Below are 17,988 nucleotides of genomic sequence, written 5' to 3' on the forward strand. Positions count from 1 at the left end.
GATTCTGATACACGCACAATTTGATACACACATCGATAATCTAACACTTTATTCTGATCGATTAGCTGGTTAACTAGGAAGCGAACAAAAGCTGACACTCAGTGTTACATTTAATGCTTCACGAAATAAAACATAGAATTCAATCAGTAGTATGAATTTAGTTACAAGATAGTGCCATTTGGTCAAATTAAAGTAATGCGGATGAGACAATTGTAGAGAGAAAAAAAGTCACCTGGAAGGTGGTAACATCTCCGTCCGTGGCCCCACTTGTGTGGCTCACTAGAATCATCTGCTGGCTCGTTCCAGCCTCCTGGCCGGGGAGGTTTGGCTCACCCAAGACTGACGGAAACGGTTGCTCCTGTACATGCACAGAAAACATTAGACTCTCCTGCCATTGTCGTATTGAGACAGGCCAAAGTATTTCCAGAGCCAGTATTCGTTTTTGACCAAAATGGAACAAGTGAATCATAGGAAAAGCATTCGTGCAACACAAATTATTATTCACAGCAAGATATCTACGAGAGTACCTACTTGCTGGTTCATGTGGGTCAAAGGCTAACGTATAATGATTCCTCACAATGCATACATTATATAAAATATACACTTTTGAATTATAAATGCATATGAGGTATTGGGGGGGGGGAGGCTATGGAGTGGAAGTTGCACAGAAACATAAATCGGCTTTATAAAGTCATACTTAAACAAAGGTCAAAAAACAAGTCTCGGTAGAAGAAAACAAGTTGAGTGGTATAGATAAGTTGAATTGCTTAAATTGTTCCAGCAGACAGGATGGCATGTAAAAGGGCTAAAGTCAATAAAGTTTCTACTGAAATAAAGAAAGGAGACGTGCCAGGGGTGTGCAAGCATGTGTACGAGGTCGGGACACAATTTGATAGATGCAGCATTGTTAGCATCAATAGAGGGGCACAGCAAGCATGTGGAGCAGTAGAAGAATGTTTCTGGAGTCACGGTACTCAAAAACAAAAAAAAAGAGACGAGGCCGAGAATAAACGAAGAAACGTGACTTTAACACGGGCCCAGTGTCAGGGCTGGAACACTCGGGAGACGATCTAAGAGAACTCCAGACACGTCCAATCGGAGTGCAGCCAAGAGAGTGAGGAAGAGGAGGAGGAGGGGGTCAGGGGTAAGGGTTTAGTCCTTTGCACCTTTATAAAAGCAGTCAAGGGTGACTACCAAATTAGTATTCTCTGCAGTAGAGGACGCATGAGCATTATGAACACCTCTCCTGGACAATTAACCCTTTGGGCACTGTTGTGTCGACTGGCAGGAGGAATTAAAAGATCTCATGACTAGTTTTTGAAAAGTGCGAAGATGAAATTACTATGGCTGGAGAAGTAACTTCTTGGTGAGATGTTTTCTTATCTTTAATTTATTTAAATATTAAGTCAAAATCCCCACCACCATAAAAAATAGAGTGTTTGTGGTTTTCCTGGGCAACTAAGTAACTGGTGATAAACAGGTAAACATGGCACAACCTTGTTTTTGCATTTTAAAACTAGCACAGTCCTTTAACAACTTGCTACCTAATGTTTATAGACAATTGTGATCGACTGATGTCAATTCTATTGATGTAATAAATGCACGAGAAATGTGACATTTGGCAAAAATGTAGTTTGTGGTTATAACTGGAAATATCCAAAAATGAAATTTTTGCTCTTAAAAACCCTGCTCAAAATTAGAGGCAGACATGTGAGCGTCTTTTTTTTTACGGAGGCCCATGTTGGTTTACTTTTGAAGATTTTCAATGGCGATGAATCCAAATATGATGCCAGATCTTAAAATCCAACAACGAAAGCAGTATATTGCTTGAAAAAACATTCTGTACTAACAATGCTAAAATATATCAACTCCATCATCATCATAAGCTCCGATTAGCACACTTGTGGCTACATACAGTGTGCGAAAGAAGCTCAGCATACATACATCAGCGAACCGAGTAATTTGCCTCGTGCGGAGTGCGATGCCAAAGCCAATAAAAAGCGAGCAAAGGCTGATGCCAGTTAGTTGTTATATTCATTCATTCATCACGCAGTCAGCCAAGGACCGTTGCACTAAAAGTGTGACCTCTTGCGACAGCATTCGCATCAACTGGTCGAGTACAGTCTGTCCCGCTATAACGTGATGGTATAGTTGCGTTCCTGAAGAAGACCGTGTTATATAAAAATCACGTTATAATAATATAGGGGGTAAAGCACAGTCCGCGATAACACGTGAGATGCGTATGCAGGCTGAACAAAGACTGAGGCACGTGGGTAGCATCTAGAAGCATCCAGCAGCATCCCGCCTTGTGTGACGATGACGCTACGCCAAGGCAGCCATGCAACCGCTTATTCCTACTCGTGCGACGTAGTTCCATTCACTCAATCACGTTATATCCAATTTGCATCTGCGTTATTAAACAAATGTGTTCCTCGATACATTCATCGCGTTATATCCACTCCGTTATGAAAACTACGCGGCGTTACAGGAGAACAGACTGATTTATTTGATCCACGTCTCACGAGGGGGGGGGGGGCAACCACGGAGGGCAGCGTCATTCCTTTGAGGATTCGGGAGCCTTCGAACATCGACCGACGACCCAAGTTGCGCAATTTGCTGCAGGAGTTTACGCATAAAAGATGTGCCGACGTGTCCACAAAGTGACAGCCATCCTCACTCGGAACGAAACTCTCAATCGCTAGGAGACTGGTTGCAGATGCAACGGTGACATATCTGACCAAGTCCGAACCATCGGATGTATAATAATTTATGTTCCGGTGGGGTAGCTACGAGGCCGCGCGTTCCCTCCACACAGCTCCCACCTGAGATGTGATGTTAAGCGTGACAGATTCCATGCCATGGGGGACCATTGTCTGGGCCTCGGCGATGGTGAGGGTCACGGTCTCGCCGCTGACCCCGGCCCCGGACATCGCGCTCATGGGTAACGTCAAGCTGCCCTGTGACAGGCTTGGCTCACTCGTTGTTAGGCCTGTATGGGAGAATATGAAATAATTAAATGCAACAAACGGTTCATGGTCAAACCGCAACCGTCATCGGTGCAAGCGGTGAATACACGCAATGCATTTTTACGTTTTTACGTACCGTTTTGTATATGTTGTCTACAGGAAGGCAGATATTAATACTTCTATATACAGAATTCATGGTGTTTACAAATGTACTACTCTGCAATGTTTTATTTGTATGCTTCAGCATAGTCTACAATATTCCAATGATGTAATTTGTGTGCCTTAAAAGTCCTTGTTTATGTAACTCCATTATTATTTCATTCAGATAGTAGACACAAACATTACAAATACATTTTGCGGCATATATATTTTAAATACAGTCATGGGAAAAAATATAATTTATTGGCAAATACAATTTCTGCACACAGTATTAATACTTTCACATCACCGTACACAGCAAATTGACGATATTTAAGTGTAAATGTTTAAACAGAAAGAAGTCGAACCTGTGTCAGCATGGCTTCCATCGGCACTGTTCTGTTGCTGCAGCAGCTCTTGTCCTGGAATTTAATAATTTGATAAATTATTTCGCTGGAAAAGTGTGCTCGTTATTTATTAGCTCCATAAATTTCAGACCAGTAGTCACTTTGAACACGTAGTTCTGTACCATTATTATGAGACTTGGTGTACTTGTGACCTGACTTTTAAGAGTAAAATTACAACTAAGCAAAATTCATGTGAACTCACTCACCTGATATAGTAAGAGTAATGGACTGAGGTGTTGAAGTGGATGAGAGGGTCTGGTTGGCCAAGGTTAATGTAATCTCATGTTGACCGGAGCTGGAAGTCATTAAAGGCTGGGAAGAGATGACCTGAGATAGCTCTTGGGAACCTGCATGAGGACATTTTTTTTTTAAACAAAAATACAAGGTATGCAAGAAAACAAATGTTAAGCACTTGTATAAAAAAACTTATGAAATAATTATATATAAATAACAAGAAGCATTGTCGAGATGTAATCACAAATCAATGCATCAATTAAAGTATATACTTATGCTTAAGATACATACATCGATTCATTCGGGTAAGGAACGATTAGTTTGATTTGGATATTTTGTAAGTAATTTGTTGGTGTGACTCCTGCAACCAATGCAGGTGATATATATCTGTAAAAAAAATGGTTTATAGAGGTGGCTTGGTAAGAGTGCTCAGCTGACACCTCTGAGATCCTGGGTTCGATTCCAGGGAGTCACCCATGACTAAACTGGTTTCTGAAGTGCAGTGAATTGGTGGCCTTAGACCGTTCACCAATGACTGCACAAAATAACCCATCATATGAAATGTGGTTTCGCACTTAATTTTCCGATATTCCAGCTCTGAAAATTAAAAACATCAGTTTGACTGTCATGCGACGAAGTGCTCTTCAGCAGGGTGTGTAGGGAATGTACTGCCTTCTTTATGTGATCTCAGAAGCAGTTACGTGATATTTATTCTTGTGGATGCTTCCCCAGCATTGTGGCGGAGGGCACACTCCTGCAAGATTTCCAAATATAATTGATTTCTCATGACGCGATGCTGACATGACACGCAGGATTAAATTGGGAACAAATAAAACGTGAAGAAAAACAAAATCTCACGATTCGTTGAATCGAATCGCAAACAAGAATCGTGACAATTCATCCAATCGCGAGGCATCGTCGATACTGCAGCTGCATCGTCAGTGGAGCCGAATTTTTTTTTGAAAAATCTAAAATCAAATCTGCAAAGCCGATTTACCCACCTCCATGGCTGGCAGTGGTCAGTACAGAGGCCTGTTGGCACAGCGACCCCAGGGTGACCGCTCCCGAATTGGACACCGAGCACATGGGCTGCAGCACCACACTTGCAGCAGACACCGCTCCGTCCACCGGCTGGAGCATCATGCCGCTGGTGGACGAAGCCGGCTGAAGCACCATGTTGGGTACGAGGGAGCCATCGCTGTGGTGCAGCAGGATGCTCTGGGTCAAGCCCGCCGACGACACAGACATCCCGCCCCCACCGCCTGCCGCCGCGTCTGCCGCCTGCTGCAGTGTGATACCCGGGGCCATAGCACCGTCTGCTTGCTGAAGGCCGCCGGATTGCTGCACCAGCGTGGCTGCTGGGTCACTTGAAAGATGTTGCTGAAGCAAGCTGTTCTGTTGCAGGGTGTGCTGAAGTAGGCTGGGATCAATCTGATGATGCAGATTACCCAAGGGAATAATAAAGGTACACACATAAGCAAATACAATTAAATGTATTTATTTATACACACACGCACACAAAAAACCCCATCAAAACAAAAATAAATTACCGACTAATACAATATGGAAATGTACCGGAATAAAGCATTTGTTGTTAATAAACATGCGAGCAGACAATTTACTATTGTACGGTGTTATTTTTAATTACCTGCAATGTGATGTTATTGATGGTGTTTGGGTCCAAGCCTGAAATCTGCACATTCTGTGCCACCAGATTTGCAGCGCTGAGCTGGAGCTGTATCCCCTCGAGAGACTGCAGCGTGGCCAGTCCAGAGTCTGACAGCGACACCGTGAAGTCTCCTCCTGTAAAGCCGAAGCATTTAAGCAATCTGACAAACTCACCATTCTTACAACAAATGCATCAACGTCCTCTCATCACAACAACCCACAAATCACCCAGAGCAAATTCAGCCGCTTCGTTGAGCTATCAATTGCGTGGCCAGTTCGCTTCTGTAAAAGTGCTGGAAAGCTCAGTGGACCTTACAAGGTAAAATAAAAAAAGATGAAGATGAAACTGCACAGGTTAACTTTCTTAAGTGTTTAAAAGGCTCAGAAAAATAAAACAGCTTTACACTTGTATAATTTACATTAAAAACTGCCTTCTCAAAATAAAAGCAGCTTTGACTTACCAGAGATTGAGGCTGGAAGAAGGGCTTGGCCAACGATACCGCTAGACTGCAGCACACTTGGCTCAAACTGTGCTGTGAGCACACCGCCATTAGTAATAAAGACGCTGTGATCCCCGGGTGGGGAGAGCATGCTGACGGGCTGAAGGCTCTCAGAATTCTGTCGCTGAGAAGGTCCTTTGCGTGGCCTCTGTTTCCCACCACCGCTGCAAGCACAGAAGATCAAATTGTCTCCACTGGCATCTAAGCGAATAATTATTACAGCTGTATTACTAAGAAACTGTCAATATTCCTAAATGGCCAATGCACTTAATTTGCTGTCCAAATCTTACATTTGGGAATGAATATATATGTCACGGTGATTTGTAATTTTCAACATTTATGAAGGGAGAGACCGTATGTTCACCTGATGCCGATAACCACCCCCGAGGGCTTGAAGTGGGACTGGATGTGGCTCTTGCGATGGCCCGAGGTGCGGAATCGCTGCTCACAGTGCGGGCATTTGAAGGGCTTGGCCCCAGTGTGAAGCCGCATGTGCACCTTAAGGCTGCCCTTGGTGGAGAACGGGGAATTGCAAATGTGGCATTTGAAGTGCTTCTGGCCTGGAGTGAAGAAAGACAAAAGCAAACAAGCTTTACTGCCATATATATGGTCACAAAGGCTTACCCAAAGCTGATATTTCTGAAATGCATTCAAATAATTTACCAAGAAATAAGGAATTTCTGCATTACAGCACCTCTGAGCAGGGCGAACTAAATGTGTTTCATCTTGTATAAAAGCACTCTAGTGGCAGTTAAGGAAAAATCGTAGCATGCTTTTTCAAGTGATTTGCAGAACACTGTCAACTTTTATCAACGCCTGGACAGAAAGCCATCCAGTGTCTGCTTACTCTCTCCTAAGGGAGCACTTAACGCTGTACAGGTATATCTGTATTCATGTCCAACTTGAATTCCAATGGGTTTGAAATCTGCCATTTTAGATTTGAAGCAATATGTAAAATGACAGCAGACAGAAAAGAGAAAGGGGAAAAAACACTAACGACAATTTTATTCCATCTTTGCGCATTTTAAATACCAGTGCGATCTAGCAAATGAAACTAGAAACATAACATTTTTTTTATTAGCCATATACCTTGCTGCACATCAGACAACATGACGCATATAACTGTTAACTTCTTTGCCTGAACTGCTTTATTTGTTTTGAGCAAATAACTTTTTCATTTGTGACCATTTCCGCGATTAACTGACTGTTTCCGCGATTAACACGTTTTAGGATCCTACTATACAAATCCCATGGCTGATTTGGTTTTAATTCCATCATTAATCTTGTTTTAATTTATTCTAGATCAAAGGTAATTTCTGCTCCAATGTGTACCCTACTACAAGCAAGACAAGTTTTCTCAATTACCGAAGTGGAAATTAATAAGAAAAGAAAAGCACACTTTGTCAAAGAGACATATAATTGCATGCAAAGCATTAAAGTAAAATATCTGTCTCTCTGATGTATATGTATGATGCTTAATTGCCAAGTTATGAAAAAAAGTAAATCTTTATATACCCCCTAACTGAATACTTGCCTAATAAGAGCCATCTTCCTATGCAGCCAATTTACAATTCATTTAGGAGGATTTTTCCAAATGAAAACATTTACACTAAAACAACCAATCATTTTTTATTCTCACACAATGTAAACGTGTTTATTTTTCAGTTTGACTGGCATAATTTGAATGATCATTCAAGTTGCAGCATATAATTTTCTAGTTGAGTTACATGAAACAGTGACATAATGAGAAAGCCACCGCACAGTTTGAAAATAAAAAAACGCCTTCAGCCCTACATTTCTGCTGTTATTACATATCAAATTTAAACACTTAATAGGTAAATCTCAATTAACTTTTAATATATCATTAATTAAGAAGGAACATCTGTCATCACAGGAACACCTATAACCATGATAGGAATACAGATAATGACATGCAGTGCTGTTATATTGCTTACAATTCCTACCTGTGTGGGTTTTCACATGACAGTCCAACGTTGACTTCACAGTGAAAGATTTTCCACATTCGTCACATTTGTATGGCTTCTCACCCGTGTGTATTCTCAGATGCCTATGCCAAGAAAACACAATTCAAGGTATTACTTATAGTATGATCACAGGTTCATGTAAACTATTTGCCCGATAGCACAAAACGTACAAAAAAATGTAGACCTTTCGAAAACGCATGTCTTACATCTGTGATTAAAATAACTGCGAATACGTATGAACATTAACATGACTAAGAGGAAGAAAACCTTGCATCACACGCCTCTGATAAGGCCTTCAATCAATTATGAAATGTTGGCCCATCGGCTGAAGATGATGATCCATTTTTATTTAAATAAGCTGCAACTTAATGGATTATACGTTTTTATTTTCATATTGGAACCAGTTAAAACGAGACGCAAAGAAAACCCAATAAATCACCACCGATGGGTGCCAGCACATTCGCTCTATCTGCTAGCACCACGATGACAAATTCACACGAGGACTGACGTGACTTATAGCCACTGGGTCGGTGCTAATTTTTTTTTTATTTGAACGTGGAAGGGAAGTAGCAGGAACAGGAATGGGGTCCGATGGTAGTGAGCGTAACCTGACAAGGTCACTGGGCTTCTTGAAGCTCTTGGGGCAAAAGCTGCACTTGTTGGCGTGTCGCGGCTCGTCGTCCAGCTCCTCCTGCCGGTCCTTCATCTCGCTGACGCGGTCGCGCTCGGCCGCCGACTGCACTAGCAGCTTCTCGGAGACGGAGGCGGCCTCCGCGGGGCCCGACTGGGCCAGCACGGCCGTCTCTTCCTGGGACAGCGTGAGGATGCCGGGCCGCGAGCGCCGCGCCGCCGCCATGCGGTCCGCCTCCCCCTCCTCACATTCGTCGTCTGCAGTGGAAATTCAGTCAGCATCGCTTGTTTAAGTTGCAGCCGTAGTCTCGTCATCGTCAGTCTAGTCTGTGCAATTTTAGACAATATTAAACCCTGGATTTCAGAGTAGTTAATCAAACACCCTTGAATTATCAAATGTTGGTGTACAATGTAATCCCCCCCACACCTCAATATTCAGGTCAGCCAATCAGTGGAATCTGTAAATCTCTTTATAAATGTTTTTTAGTCAAATACCACATGATGGGTATTGCAGTATCTAAAAATATTAATGATCTTAGTCTGTGTCTTCATTCGTATGAGTTCACTTTGTCTCGTCAGTCATGCTTAAAAACGGAGATTTGGTGGATAGTCATAGTAATCGTCACACTTGATGATTTTCACTTATTCTTAATCGCCATTGACAAAAATAAAAACACACACTTAATTGATGGATATTTACCGTCACTAATTACGTGAACAAAATTAACACCGGTCATCTGAGCACGGACGACGCCCGAGACAACAGCGCCACGATTTAAGAAAAAAAAACAAATATGGCCGTTTTAAAAATTTATGCCTTTCCTTAATTAAGATATAAATTTCGAGTGGTCACCTCTGCATTGACTCGCAATCTACATAATTTATCATTACAACATAATCTTTAGTCATGCACACAAAAACACTTTACAACTGATGTAGGCATATAAGTCATTAGGATAGCAATTGTTTCATTTAGAATGACCAATCTTCTGGCACGGCAATATATTACTTTTGCTTTTTAAAGGGTACACCGGTGCACCGAAGCATCTCGAAGCACAGCGGTTGAAAATGCCATGAATTAAACTTTCCATGCAAGTCTAAACAAATGCACTCGGCAAAGTTTTTTTTGTTTGCCCCATGCCACCGCGTGCATCCAACTAATGCATCACAGGCGAGGTTGTGCATCGAGTCCTTGAAATCATATTTCCAGCGCATAGGGGAAGACTTTAACGAGCAGCAACAACAAAAAGGTAGGGGAAGTGTCGAGGTAACATCGCGACGAACCTGCGTCGGCATCGCCGTGCTCCTGGTGAGTGCGCATGTGCTTCCTGCAGTGGAGGGAAGTGCGGAAACTCTCCTCGCAGAACGGACACTTAAAGGGATGCATGCTGGTGTGCATCACCATGTGCCGTGTTAGGCTGCCATTTGTGGTAAATGTGGCGTCGCACAGGTCACACTTGTACGCCTTCTCCCCTGCCAACAAAAAAAAACACCTTCGCTAAAATATTTATTTGCCACTTTATTGAATGTCGTTTTGGCTGCGAGCTCTGTTCGTATAAATGGCTTCGCGACTTTTCCAACGATTCGAGTTTAATACGAATGTAAATGTCAGAAATGTGCTTGGCAATCTTTGTTATGTATTAAGCATTCTTTTTATTTGTCCGTGGATAGCATTATCCAAATAAATGAAAAGACAAATTTAGACCAGTTACGCATGCTCATCAGGCAAGCCCTAAAGTCAATGTATATAATAAATGATCCTACATTTTTGTTACTTAAAATTTCATTTGATAACTGTTTTATCAATTAATTATAACACCAAAATAAAGTTTATTCACCCAATTTATGTAATGAGAAGTTAATTTTTTACTTTCCTATCAGGAATAACCGTTTAATTTCAAAAGCATAATTGGATGTTGCATAGAAGCTATTGAAACTGGTCACCTGCTGGTGCTTTTAATGTGTTCTTGCCATACAAATCTGCAGTTTCACCACTTGTGAATCCCCTATATGCTCTGTGTGCCTCATAGGTAATTTCCACAAAGTACATGGTGGTAAGTACTGCATTAGTTAGAGTTAATTAGTGTTACACTTAGAGAGAGTAATCTGAGATCTGGGGTTTATAGTTACAAGCAAATCTAATCAGCGCAATTACACACTGTGAGGGGGTCTGGCTTAAATAACCCTTTATGGAGAGGACAGGCTCAAGAGAGCCTGCATATCTGAGATGTGTGCAGTTATGCTGACAGATTCAAACAGTCATGCTTCTAACATGTAAACGCACAAGGAAAATTACAACAGTGTACTTGTGAATTGCATCAGAGGACAGGCAGAAAAACACATGACGTACCTAAGCTGACCGACATTTTAAAAGGCCTCCTTTTTTAGGCCACACAGTCCACAGACTGAACCCCCTAAGCAGCATCAGCAGAATAAATTTTCGTCTTAGAATTTTCATACATGTCATATTTTGAACATATTCCATATTTTATAAAATGTGCCATCTTCACAAGCAAAAATACAAGAGGCAGAAATATGTTTTTTTATTTGCTTTGGCTGCAAGATTGATTTAGTGCATATAATTTAAATCTCTAACAAATAATACGTAGCAACAAAAAAAACACCTGCACTTAAGGAACACTTGCATGTAAGCATTTCTGAAATGACAATTAACCGAATTGAAAAAATACAATATCAATAATTAATCAAAAAAAGCTGACGCATCTCGAATATGAAATTAGCAAGTTTGGTGCTTTGAAATGTTTTAAAGGAGATCACAGTGCTCAGCGTGACGCATAGCCTCCAGAAAGTGCACGCACATTCAGAGACAAGCGCTGAACCAGACAGCTGGTGTAGTACGCCCGAGATGCACAATTACACCCCAGTGCGTCCCTGTTTTGTGCAGCTGCTGAACCAGTTTCATTATTCCTCCGCTCCCCGATGAAAATATAGCTTGCACTGTTTAGCCAATCTTCGGAATATCCTGAATTGCAGTGCGACGCTTACCTGTGTGTGTACGCATGTGCGCCTTTAGCACCCCAGAGGACACAAAGCCCCTTCCACATTGTGCACACTTGAAGGGTTTCTCTCCTGTGTGGGATCGCACATGTTGCTTCAAATGGCTCGACTTCTTGAAGCCTTTATTGCAATATCCACATCTGGACCAAACATAGCCTCTGATCAATAAACGCATTCCTTCATACAAATTACAAATGTGTAGGCAATAATCATCAGCCATGATTAATCTACTGCTGGACGAAGGCCTCCAAAAGACGTCGCCATCTCAATTCTTGCTATGCAACGATCCACTTAGCACATACAGTGCACACGAGCTGATTTCATCACTCCGTTTCAAAAATGGATGTCCTCTCGGGCACATGGAAGGCAATTAGTAGAAATTAAACACCTTTAAAAAAAAAAATTACATTAAATTCCATTTTATATTTGTTCACATAATATCAGAGAACAAAAAAGGATGCTCAAAGAGATCATTTCATTTTTAAACACATTTTTTACGCAGTAGTTTACTTACATCAATAATGCTTTTATAAAAGAATAAAGTCAAGACTAGTCACCGGTAGGAGCGGCGTGTGGACTCCTCTCCATCGGACTGATATTCAGATTGCTCTGCAGACAGCTGCACTTCATGCTGGGAAGACTCCTGCAGGGACTGCAACAACAAAACAGTTTAGCTTTTATTTCTTGTGCAATATTAGGTGCATTAACCCCCCCAACCACCCAAAAAAAACCTCCTGCATTTTAAAAAGTTTTATATATATCCCCCCCCCCCCCAATTATATCCCAACTGTGCTATCAGCACCTTGTCACGAGATGACAAATCTATCGGCGTCAATTCATGCAAAACTTTCACAGAGCATTGCAACCCTTCGAGTTAGAGAGCTGTTGACGGAATTGGACATCACAGAGCTACCTCTGACATCCTTTCAAATGACCTCTGGTCTACACAGCAGAAGGCATGCCTTTTTCACCTGCTCTGTATTTGGGAGTAATGTTTGTCAGACAATAGTCAAGCCAATATTTTAATTCCCAGAGCTTGAATATTTTGTCAAATTAAGTTTTGAACCAATTTTAATTTAATGGCATTTTTTGTGCAGTCATTGGAGACCATCAGCTCACTGTATTTGAGAACCTGGTTTTGAACCCAGCATCTCAGCTGTGCCAGCTCAGTGCTACGACCTCTGCGCCACCTGGCCACCTACAATAAAATCTGGCATATCACGATTTCATCGATTTGTCAATCCACTGCTGTATGAAGGCTTCCACAAGCCATGTCAATCATGAGGTTTGTTTGACCATACTTCATCAAGGTGGTCAGTGTGCATTGGTGAAACAGTGGGGGGGAGGGGAGAGATTGGCCTCAAAAGACCTGTTCAGATATTCACTGCCAATGACGTTAGCTATGGCTTGGAATCAAACTCAGGTGCCCGCGATCATAGCAGAATGTGCTAACCACTGCTCCACTCATGTTACAAGTACAACATAAAAAAAAATCTATTCTGAATGGTAATTAAATGGAAATAAATAAATGCAGACCACCCAAAGCTTGGACTCAACGTAATGTCTAATTCCAGACAGTCATATTTGTGGCAGAATTACACTTAATTAATACGCCATTTTGCGTATAATTTTCTTTTAATCCGAATTCAAATCTCGAGGGGGGGGGGGGGTGGTGGAATTTGCAAATGACTTGGACAGCATTGTAAGTGTGCACGTACCGTCAGCATCTCCTGCGAGTGATAGGTCGTCGTTAGAGGCTGGCTCTCGAGAGTGCTGGAAGCTTGCAGTTGCTGCACAGCTGTGAACTGGCCCTGCTGGCCAAAGCTCTCCGTGATTGTAAATCCTGCGATACAGCCACGGGAGGATGAGGTTAAAAACCTATTTTGAATGCTCTATTTGCTCTGTTTCTGCAACACATGACGTGATATACATTTCATTATTTATAGTACCCTCACATGCCTCTATCTTGCTATTAAAAAATATTCTAATGAGATGCCATTTAACATGCTCATTGCTGACATTTGCAGACACTTAACATGCCCATTAAACCTACAGACTAAAAATACTTGTTTTCTCAAAGCTCTTGTGGCTAGATTGGCACTACCTACACTTGTTTTAATTACAGGTAGCAAGTCTCCCACTGTCAATTATTAAGCATCATGGACTGCAAATATATTACTATTTCAGTGTTCATTAACGGTTTTCAACAGCAGATGTTTTTTGATGGAAAACAATTTGTCATTCCACGGGGAAAATTACCGTAGGGTTGAACTCTTAAATTTAAAATATATTTTACTTCAGCACTGTGCAACAAAGCAAGTCTGCTTCTCATGCCAGAAGTTATGCCTTGGAGACTTTCACTTACCCTGAGTAAGCGCTTGCTGTTCGTAAGTCTGCTGGCTGAGAGTCTGTTGCTCAAACTGATCCATATTTGCCTGCAGCCCATGTTGTGATGTGACAAATTCTTCCTGAGACAAAGCTGATCGAAAGGGACACAACACAAACACGCTCACGATAAACTTCACAGTATTTACTGCAAATGTCACAATACACGCTATTCATTTGGCAGAGAAGTAAATTATATGTGCATAGCAGTCACCGTGCTTCATGCGACTTACATGTCCCTTGCACGAGCTGCTGCTCGGCCAGCTGTTGTGTTTGTTCCAATCCGATCAACGTTTGCTGCTGAGCAGACTGTTGCGGAGCCAACCCGAGCAGGGCTTGCTGGTCAGAAGGCTGTTGCTGACCCAATCCCAGCATTGCCTGCTGCTCGCTGCTGACCGTCGACTGCTCCGGTGTGAGCACAAGCATGCCTTGCTGCTGGGCACCGATAGCGGACGGCTGCTGCAAGCTGTCCCCCTGGTGGCTTGCCATGTCTTCCATGTGCTCGGTAGGCAGCGTGCTCTGCTGCTGCAACTGCTGAGCCAGCTCATACCTAGGGAAGCGATGGATTTATGGATTTTACCTATTGGAAATATTTTAGCAGGTTGAACACATTTGCTCAAGTGCAACCTGACCGGATAATCACTTCCTGATGGTTTCGTAGGGCCAAAATGCCATTCCCAATGCAGAAATGAGAGCATATTATCAAGATGCACAAGGAATATATACAAGAGTAATTATCATACACTATGAAACTATTGTAGACAAGTAGTGGAGGACGTCATGTCACTCAGGGGGGTGAGAATGGATGACGTCAGGTTACGGGAATATATAAGAGGGAACCCGTGACGTAGAGGGGGTCGTCGCGAAGGGCCAGGAACGAAGAGAGTTAGGGAGTCGGGATCCAAAGTAGGGAGAATTAGCGCCAGGCTAGAGTGATACTTCACCCGGCTGACCGAGTTGGATGATCCCTCGGTCGGTGCTGGGGGAAGATCACGTATAGCCTGGGTGGAGCTAGGGACCTCCCAGTACCCTTTCCCCTGGGGAGATATTAGGGTTGTCACCTGTTAGGCGTAAGCCTTTAATAAGTTACCGGCAGTAGCCCTTAATAAACCTTGGCATCCGCCCCTACTCAAGAACCGTGTCAGCGTCGTCAGTTGCACCTCAACACTATGATAATAAAAGGTACACGTGCAGCCCCCTCAATGGATTGCTCGGGTCACTGCTGGTGGAAGGGCCCCGATGAGAGGGAGCTCTATAAAACCCCTCTACAGAGCACGTGGCCTACTTTTCCACACTCCAATAGGATATTGTTGATTCAACTTTTAAAAGTTGTTATATCTTAGTTATAATATACGATGTAGCTTATCAAATATGCATAAAGAATTGTAAAATGAAATACAAGTGGCTTTATACATTATCTGCAATGATTGGTTGTCGAAAATCTTTAACATATTCTCAAACGGTGTTCTGACCTGTGCGTCTTCATGTGTTTTTTGCAGTTGACAGACGTCTTGAAGGTTTTCTGGCAGTAAGGGCACATAAACGGCCTCGTCTCGCTGTGTGTGGACATGTGGCGCTTGAGGCTGCCATTGGTGGTGAAGGTGCCATCGCACATGACGCACTTGTAGGCCTTGAGGCCCACGTGCGTGCGAATGTGGGCCTTCAGCACACCCGACGACACAAAGGAGCGGCTGCACTGCCCACAGCGGTAAGGTTTTTCCCCCGTGTGAGATCTGTAGACAACAAGGCCACAAAATAAATGACAAAACACTGCTCTGGCCTTTGATCAAAGCGCTTGGAATGCATCCCGATTAATACGAGATCTCGGAAGCCAATCTGGTTTGAGCCTGGAGGATAGTGTTGGATGGCCGACCGCCATACGTAAGACAGGTGCTGTCGCCTGCTGCAGGCCTGCATGATCAGCAGATGGTAGTGCAGCCAAATCCACAGCTGTACCGCACTTTAGTGCAACATACATGGCTCCCCATCTTTATCAAACCGCACTGACCAGAATGTTGCAGTATGGTGCAACAGCCCCCACAAACAGCAGGACAGGGGAAGGCCCTCATCCAGCAGTGGATTTATCAAGGGGCTGTACACAGACAGAGGAGCCTTACTATCATGTAATATTCGTTGAGCGTGTATACCAGAGGCAACATTTATATGTACGTTGATACTTTGTAAAAACATTGACCGAATTTATTATTTTTCAAGCAGGGCAGACATGCTTATTTCAAATCCAGTTATTGTAGCCCATTACAATTATAAAGCTGAACAATTATCTTATAAGGAATTAAACTTTATGAGGGCTTTAATGGATGGCAGTAACCATGATAATCAACTATCATGGCATTCCTAATTAGAAACTAAAATTTTGCCTCGTATTTGTTTGAAAAATAAATTTCATACTCATTCCTGTAATGTTGTGCATTCGCAACGCTGCAGTTGGTATGGCATATTTTAAGGGCATCAACGATTTGAATTCAATGTCTTCAAATTTCACTTTCAGAAGGTTATATATCTTATAACCCTTATTTTCACACAATCATATCTAACCGTAAAATGCTCTGACCAGTTACAGAATCATTCTGACTTGCTGCAATTAGTATTTAATGCATGTATAGATTTTATACTTGCTATGAGCTCCACTTAATAACTATAGCAATTAACTTCAAGTGCCCACTATAATAGTTACTTTAATGCACTTTTATATCTTTTCCCTTGAAGTGTTATTCTGTTCGACTTCTATACTTACAAAATATGATCGTGTAGGTGTAGACGTGTATTATGTTACATTTATTCAGAAATGAAACTAAGAAAACTTTTTTTTCTAAATTATACTCTTTGAAACGGATTGTGGTGACGGTAACATTGACAAATATGCTTTTCATTGTTTTAATTCACAGCAAATTTAATGCACAGTGCACCGATTCATCCACAGGACGTGGAGCTCTGGAAGCATTATTTACCTGATATGCTGCTTTAAGTGGCTTGATTTCTTGAACGCTTTGTTGCAGTAGCCACAGCGATAAGGCCTGTCTAATCCTGATCCATCTGACAACATTCCATCAGGCAGGTACTGGCTGTACATGTGACTGCTGCGGGTAACTTGCTGGATCAGCCCTGCAAAAGGGGGATAAAGAGTTGACGAGTCAGATTGAGACAGACACTTCAAAGCAGCCTCCATTCACCATCTCCCACTGCTCTCTCTATGGGACAGGTAATGTTGCCAAATGCATTATGCCGCTGCTCACCAGACCATTGAAACTCCTGTTAAAAATTCAAAAGGAGAGAACTCTGAACGATGTCAACTTCAAATTCACAGTTAACGTCGCAATACGGCACCACTCAAAATGTCTACGCGACAACAGTTCCGCGTGTAAACGAACGTTGACTTGACATGATTTTCATTTCAGGGTCCGCTATTAGCTCTATTAATAAAATATAACCAGTAAACAATTACTTGTATGTCAAAGTGTCGAAATAATGTTGCGGGTCATACCAGACTCGGTGATGAGTATGGGCTCTTGCAAAGGTATCTCTGGGAGGCCCATGTCTTGCTTTGGCAGTCGGCGCCGGCTTGGCTTTCGTGGAAAGCGCTGCTTTCTCATCTGCGCATCCTTAAAGTGAGATGCAATGTGGCTCTTTCTGTGGCCCGATGTGCGAAACTTCTTGTTGCAGTGTGGACAGTCAAATGGTTTGGCACCTGGCAGGAGCAAATGTGGACAATAACAAGTAAGGATTTTGGCACTTTAAAGCACTATTGATTTTTCTTGCTCACTTGCAATTACAATAATAGCCAATGTTATCTTGTTTCTGACCCAGGTCTCCCTTGGAAAAGATATATGGCGACTCAATGAATTCCAACCTGTTTATCTAACGCACATCCAGCTGTGAGTGACCGCGCGACTGTGATAAATGTTCATGTTCTCGAAGGGAAGGAAAGCTGAAATTTGGCACGAATAGTTTGACTTCATGTATAAATAAATTCAGTAAAAAAATCCAAGAATCTATTTTATTTATTGTGAATCCCGCCTTCGAAAATTATGGGCAAACA

At 42.2% G+C, this 17,988-nt stretch overlaps 1 protein-coding gene across 11 annotated transcripts in view; it reads right to left on the reverse strand.

Annotated features, from left to right (window-relative positions):
• ZNF236 (zinc finger protein 236) overlaps positions 1-17,988 on the reverse strand; it is a 48,030-nt gene that overhangs the window by 5,658 nt on the left and 24,384 nt on the right. For 10 of the 11 annotated variants that reach the window (XM_076069620.1, XM_076069613.1, XM_076069616.1 and 7 more), the window contains exons 11-29: positions 17,434-17,637; positions 16,901-17,054; positions 15,404-15,664; positions 14,165-14,481; positions 13,912-14,025; positions 13,265-13,389; positions 12,104-12,198; positions 11,535-11,686; positions 9,813-10,001; positions 8,507-8,786; positions 7,869-7,981; positions 6,278-6,473; positions 5,875-6,077; positions 5,394-5,548; positions 4,747-5,176; positions 3,718-3,858; positions 3,473-3,526; positions 2,823-2,989; positions 233-358 (exon numbers count right to left, since the gene is read on the reverse strand). In XM_076069620.1, coding sequence (XP_075925735.1) covers positions 233-358; positions 2,823-2,989; positions 3,473-3,526; positions 3,718-3,858; positions 4,747-5,176; positions 5,394-5,548; positions 5,875-6,077; positions 6,278-6,473; positions 7,869-7,981; positions 8,507-8,786; positions 9,813-10,001; positions 11,535-11,686; positions 12,104-12,198; positions 13,265-13,389; positions 13,912-14,025; positions 14,165-14,481; positions 15,404-15,664; positions 16,901-17,054; positions 17,434-17,637 — 3,476 coding nt within the window. The remainder of the gene's footprint in view (positions 1-232; positions 359-2,822; positions 2,990-3,472; positions 3,527-3,717; positions 3,859-4,746; positions 5,177-5,393; positions 5,549-5,874; positions 6,078-6,277; positions 6,474-7,868; positions 7,982-8,506; positions 8,787-9,812; positions 10,002-11,534; positions 11,687-12,103; positions 12,199-13,264; positions 13,390-13,911; positions 14,026-14,164; positions 14,482-15,403; positions 15,665-16,900; positions 17,055-17,433; positions 17,638-17,988) is intronic. The other variant, XM_032960731.2, reaches the window with a different exon arrangement.

Source organism: Petromyzon marinus, chromosome 25 (genome assembly GCF_048934315.1).
Source record: "Petromyzon marinus isolate PM22_M1 ecotype Great Lakes invasive population chromosome 25, UKy_Petmar_22M1.pri1.0, whole genome shotgun sequence".
Classification (NCBI taxonomy): domain Eukaryota; kingdom Metazoa; phylum Chordata; class Hyperoartia; order Petromyzontiformes; family Petromyzontidae; genus Petromyzon; species Petromyzon marinus.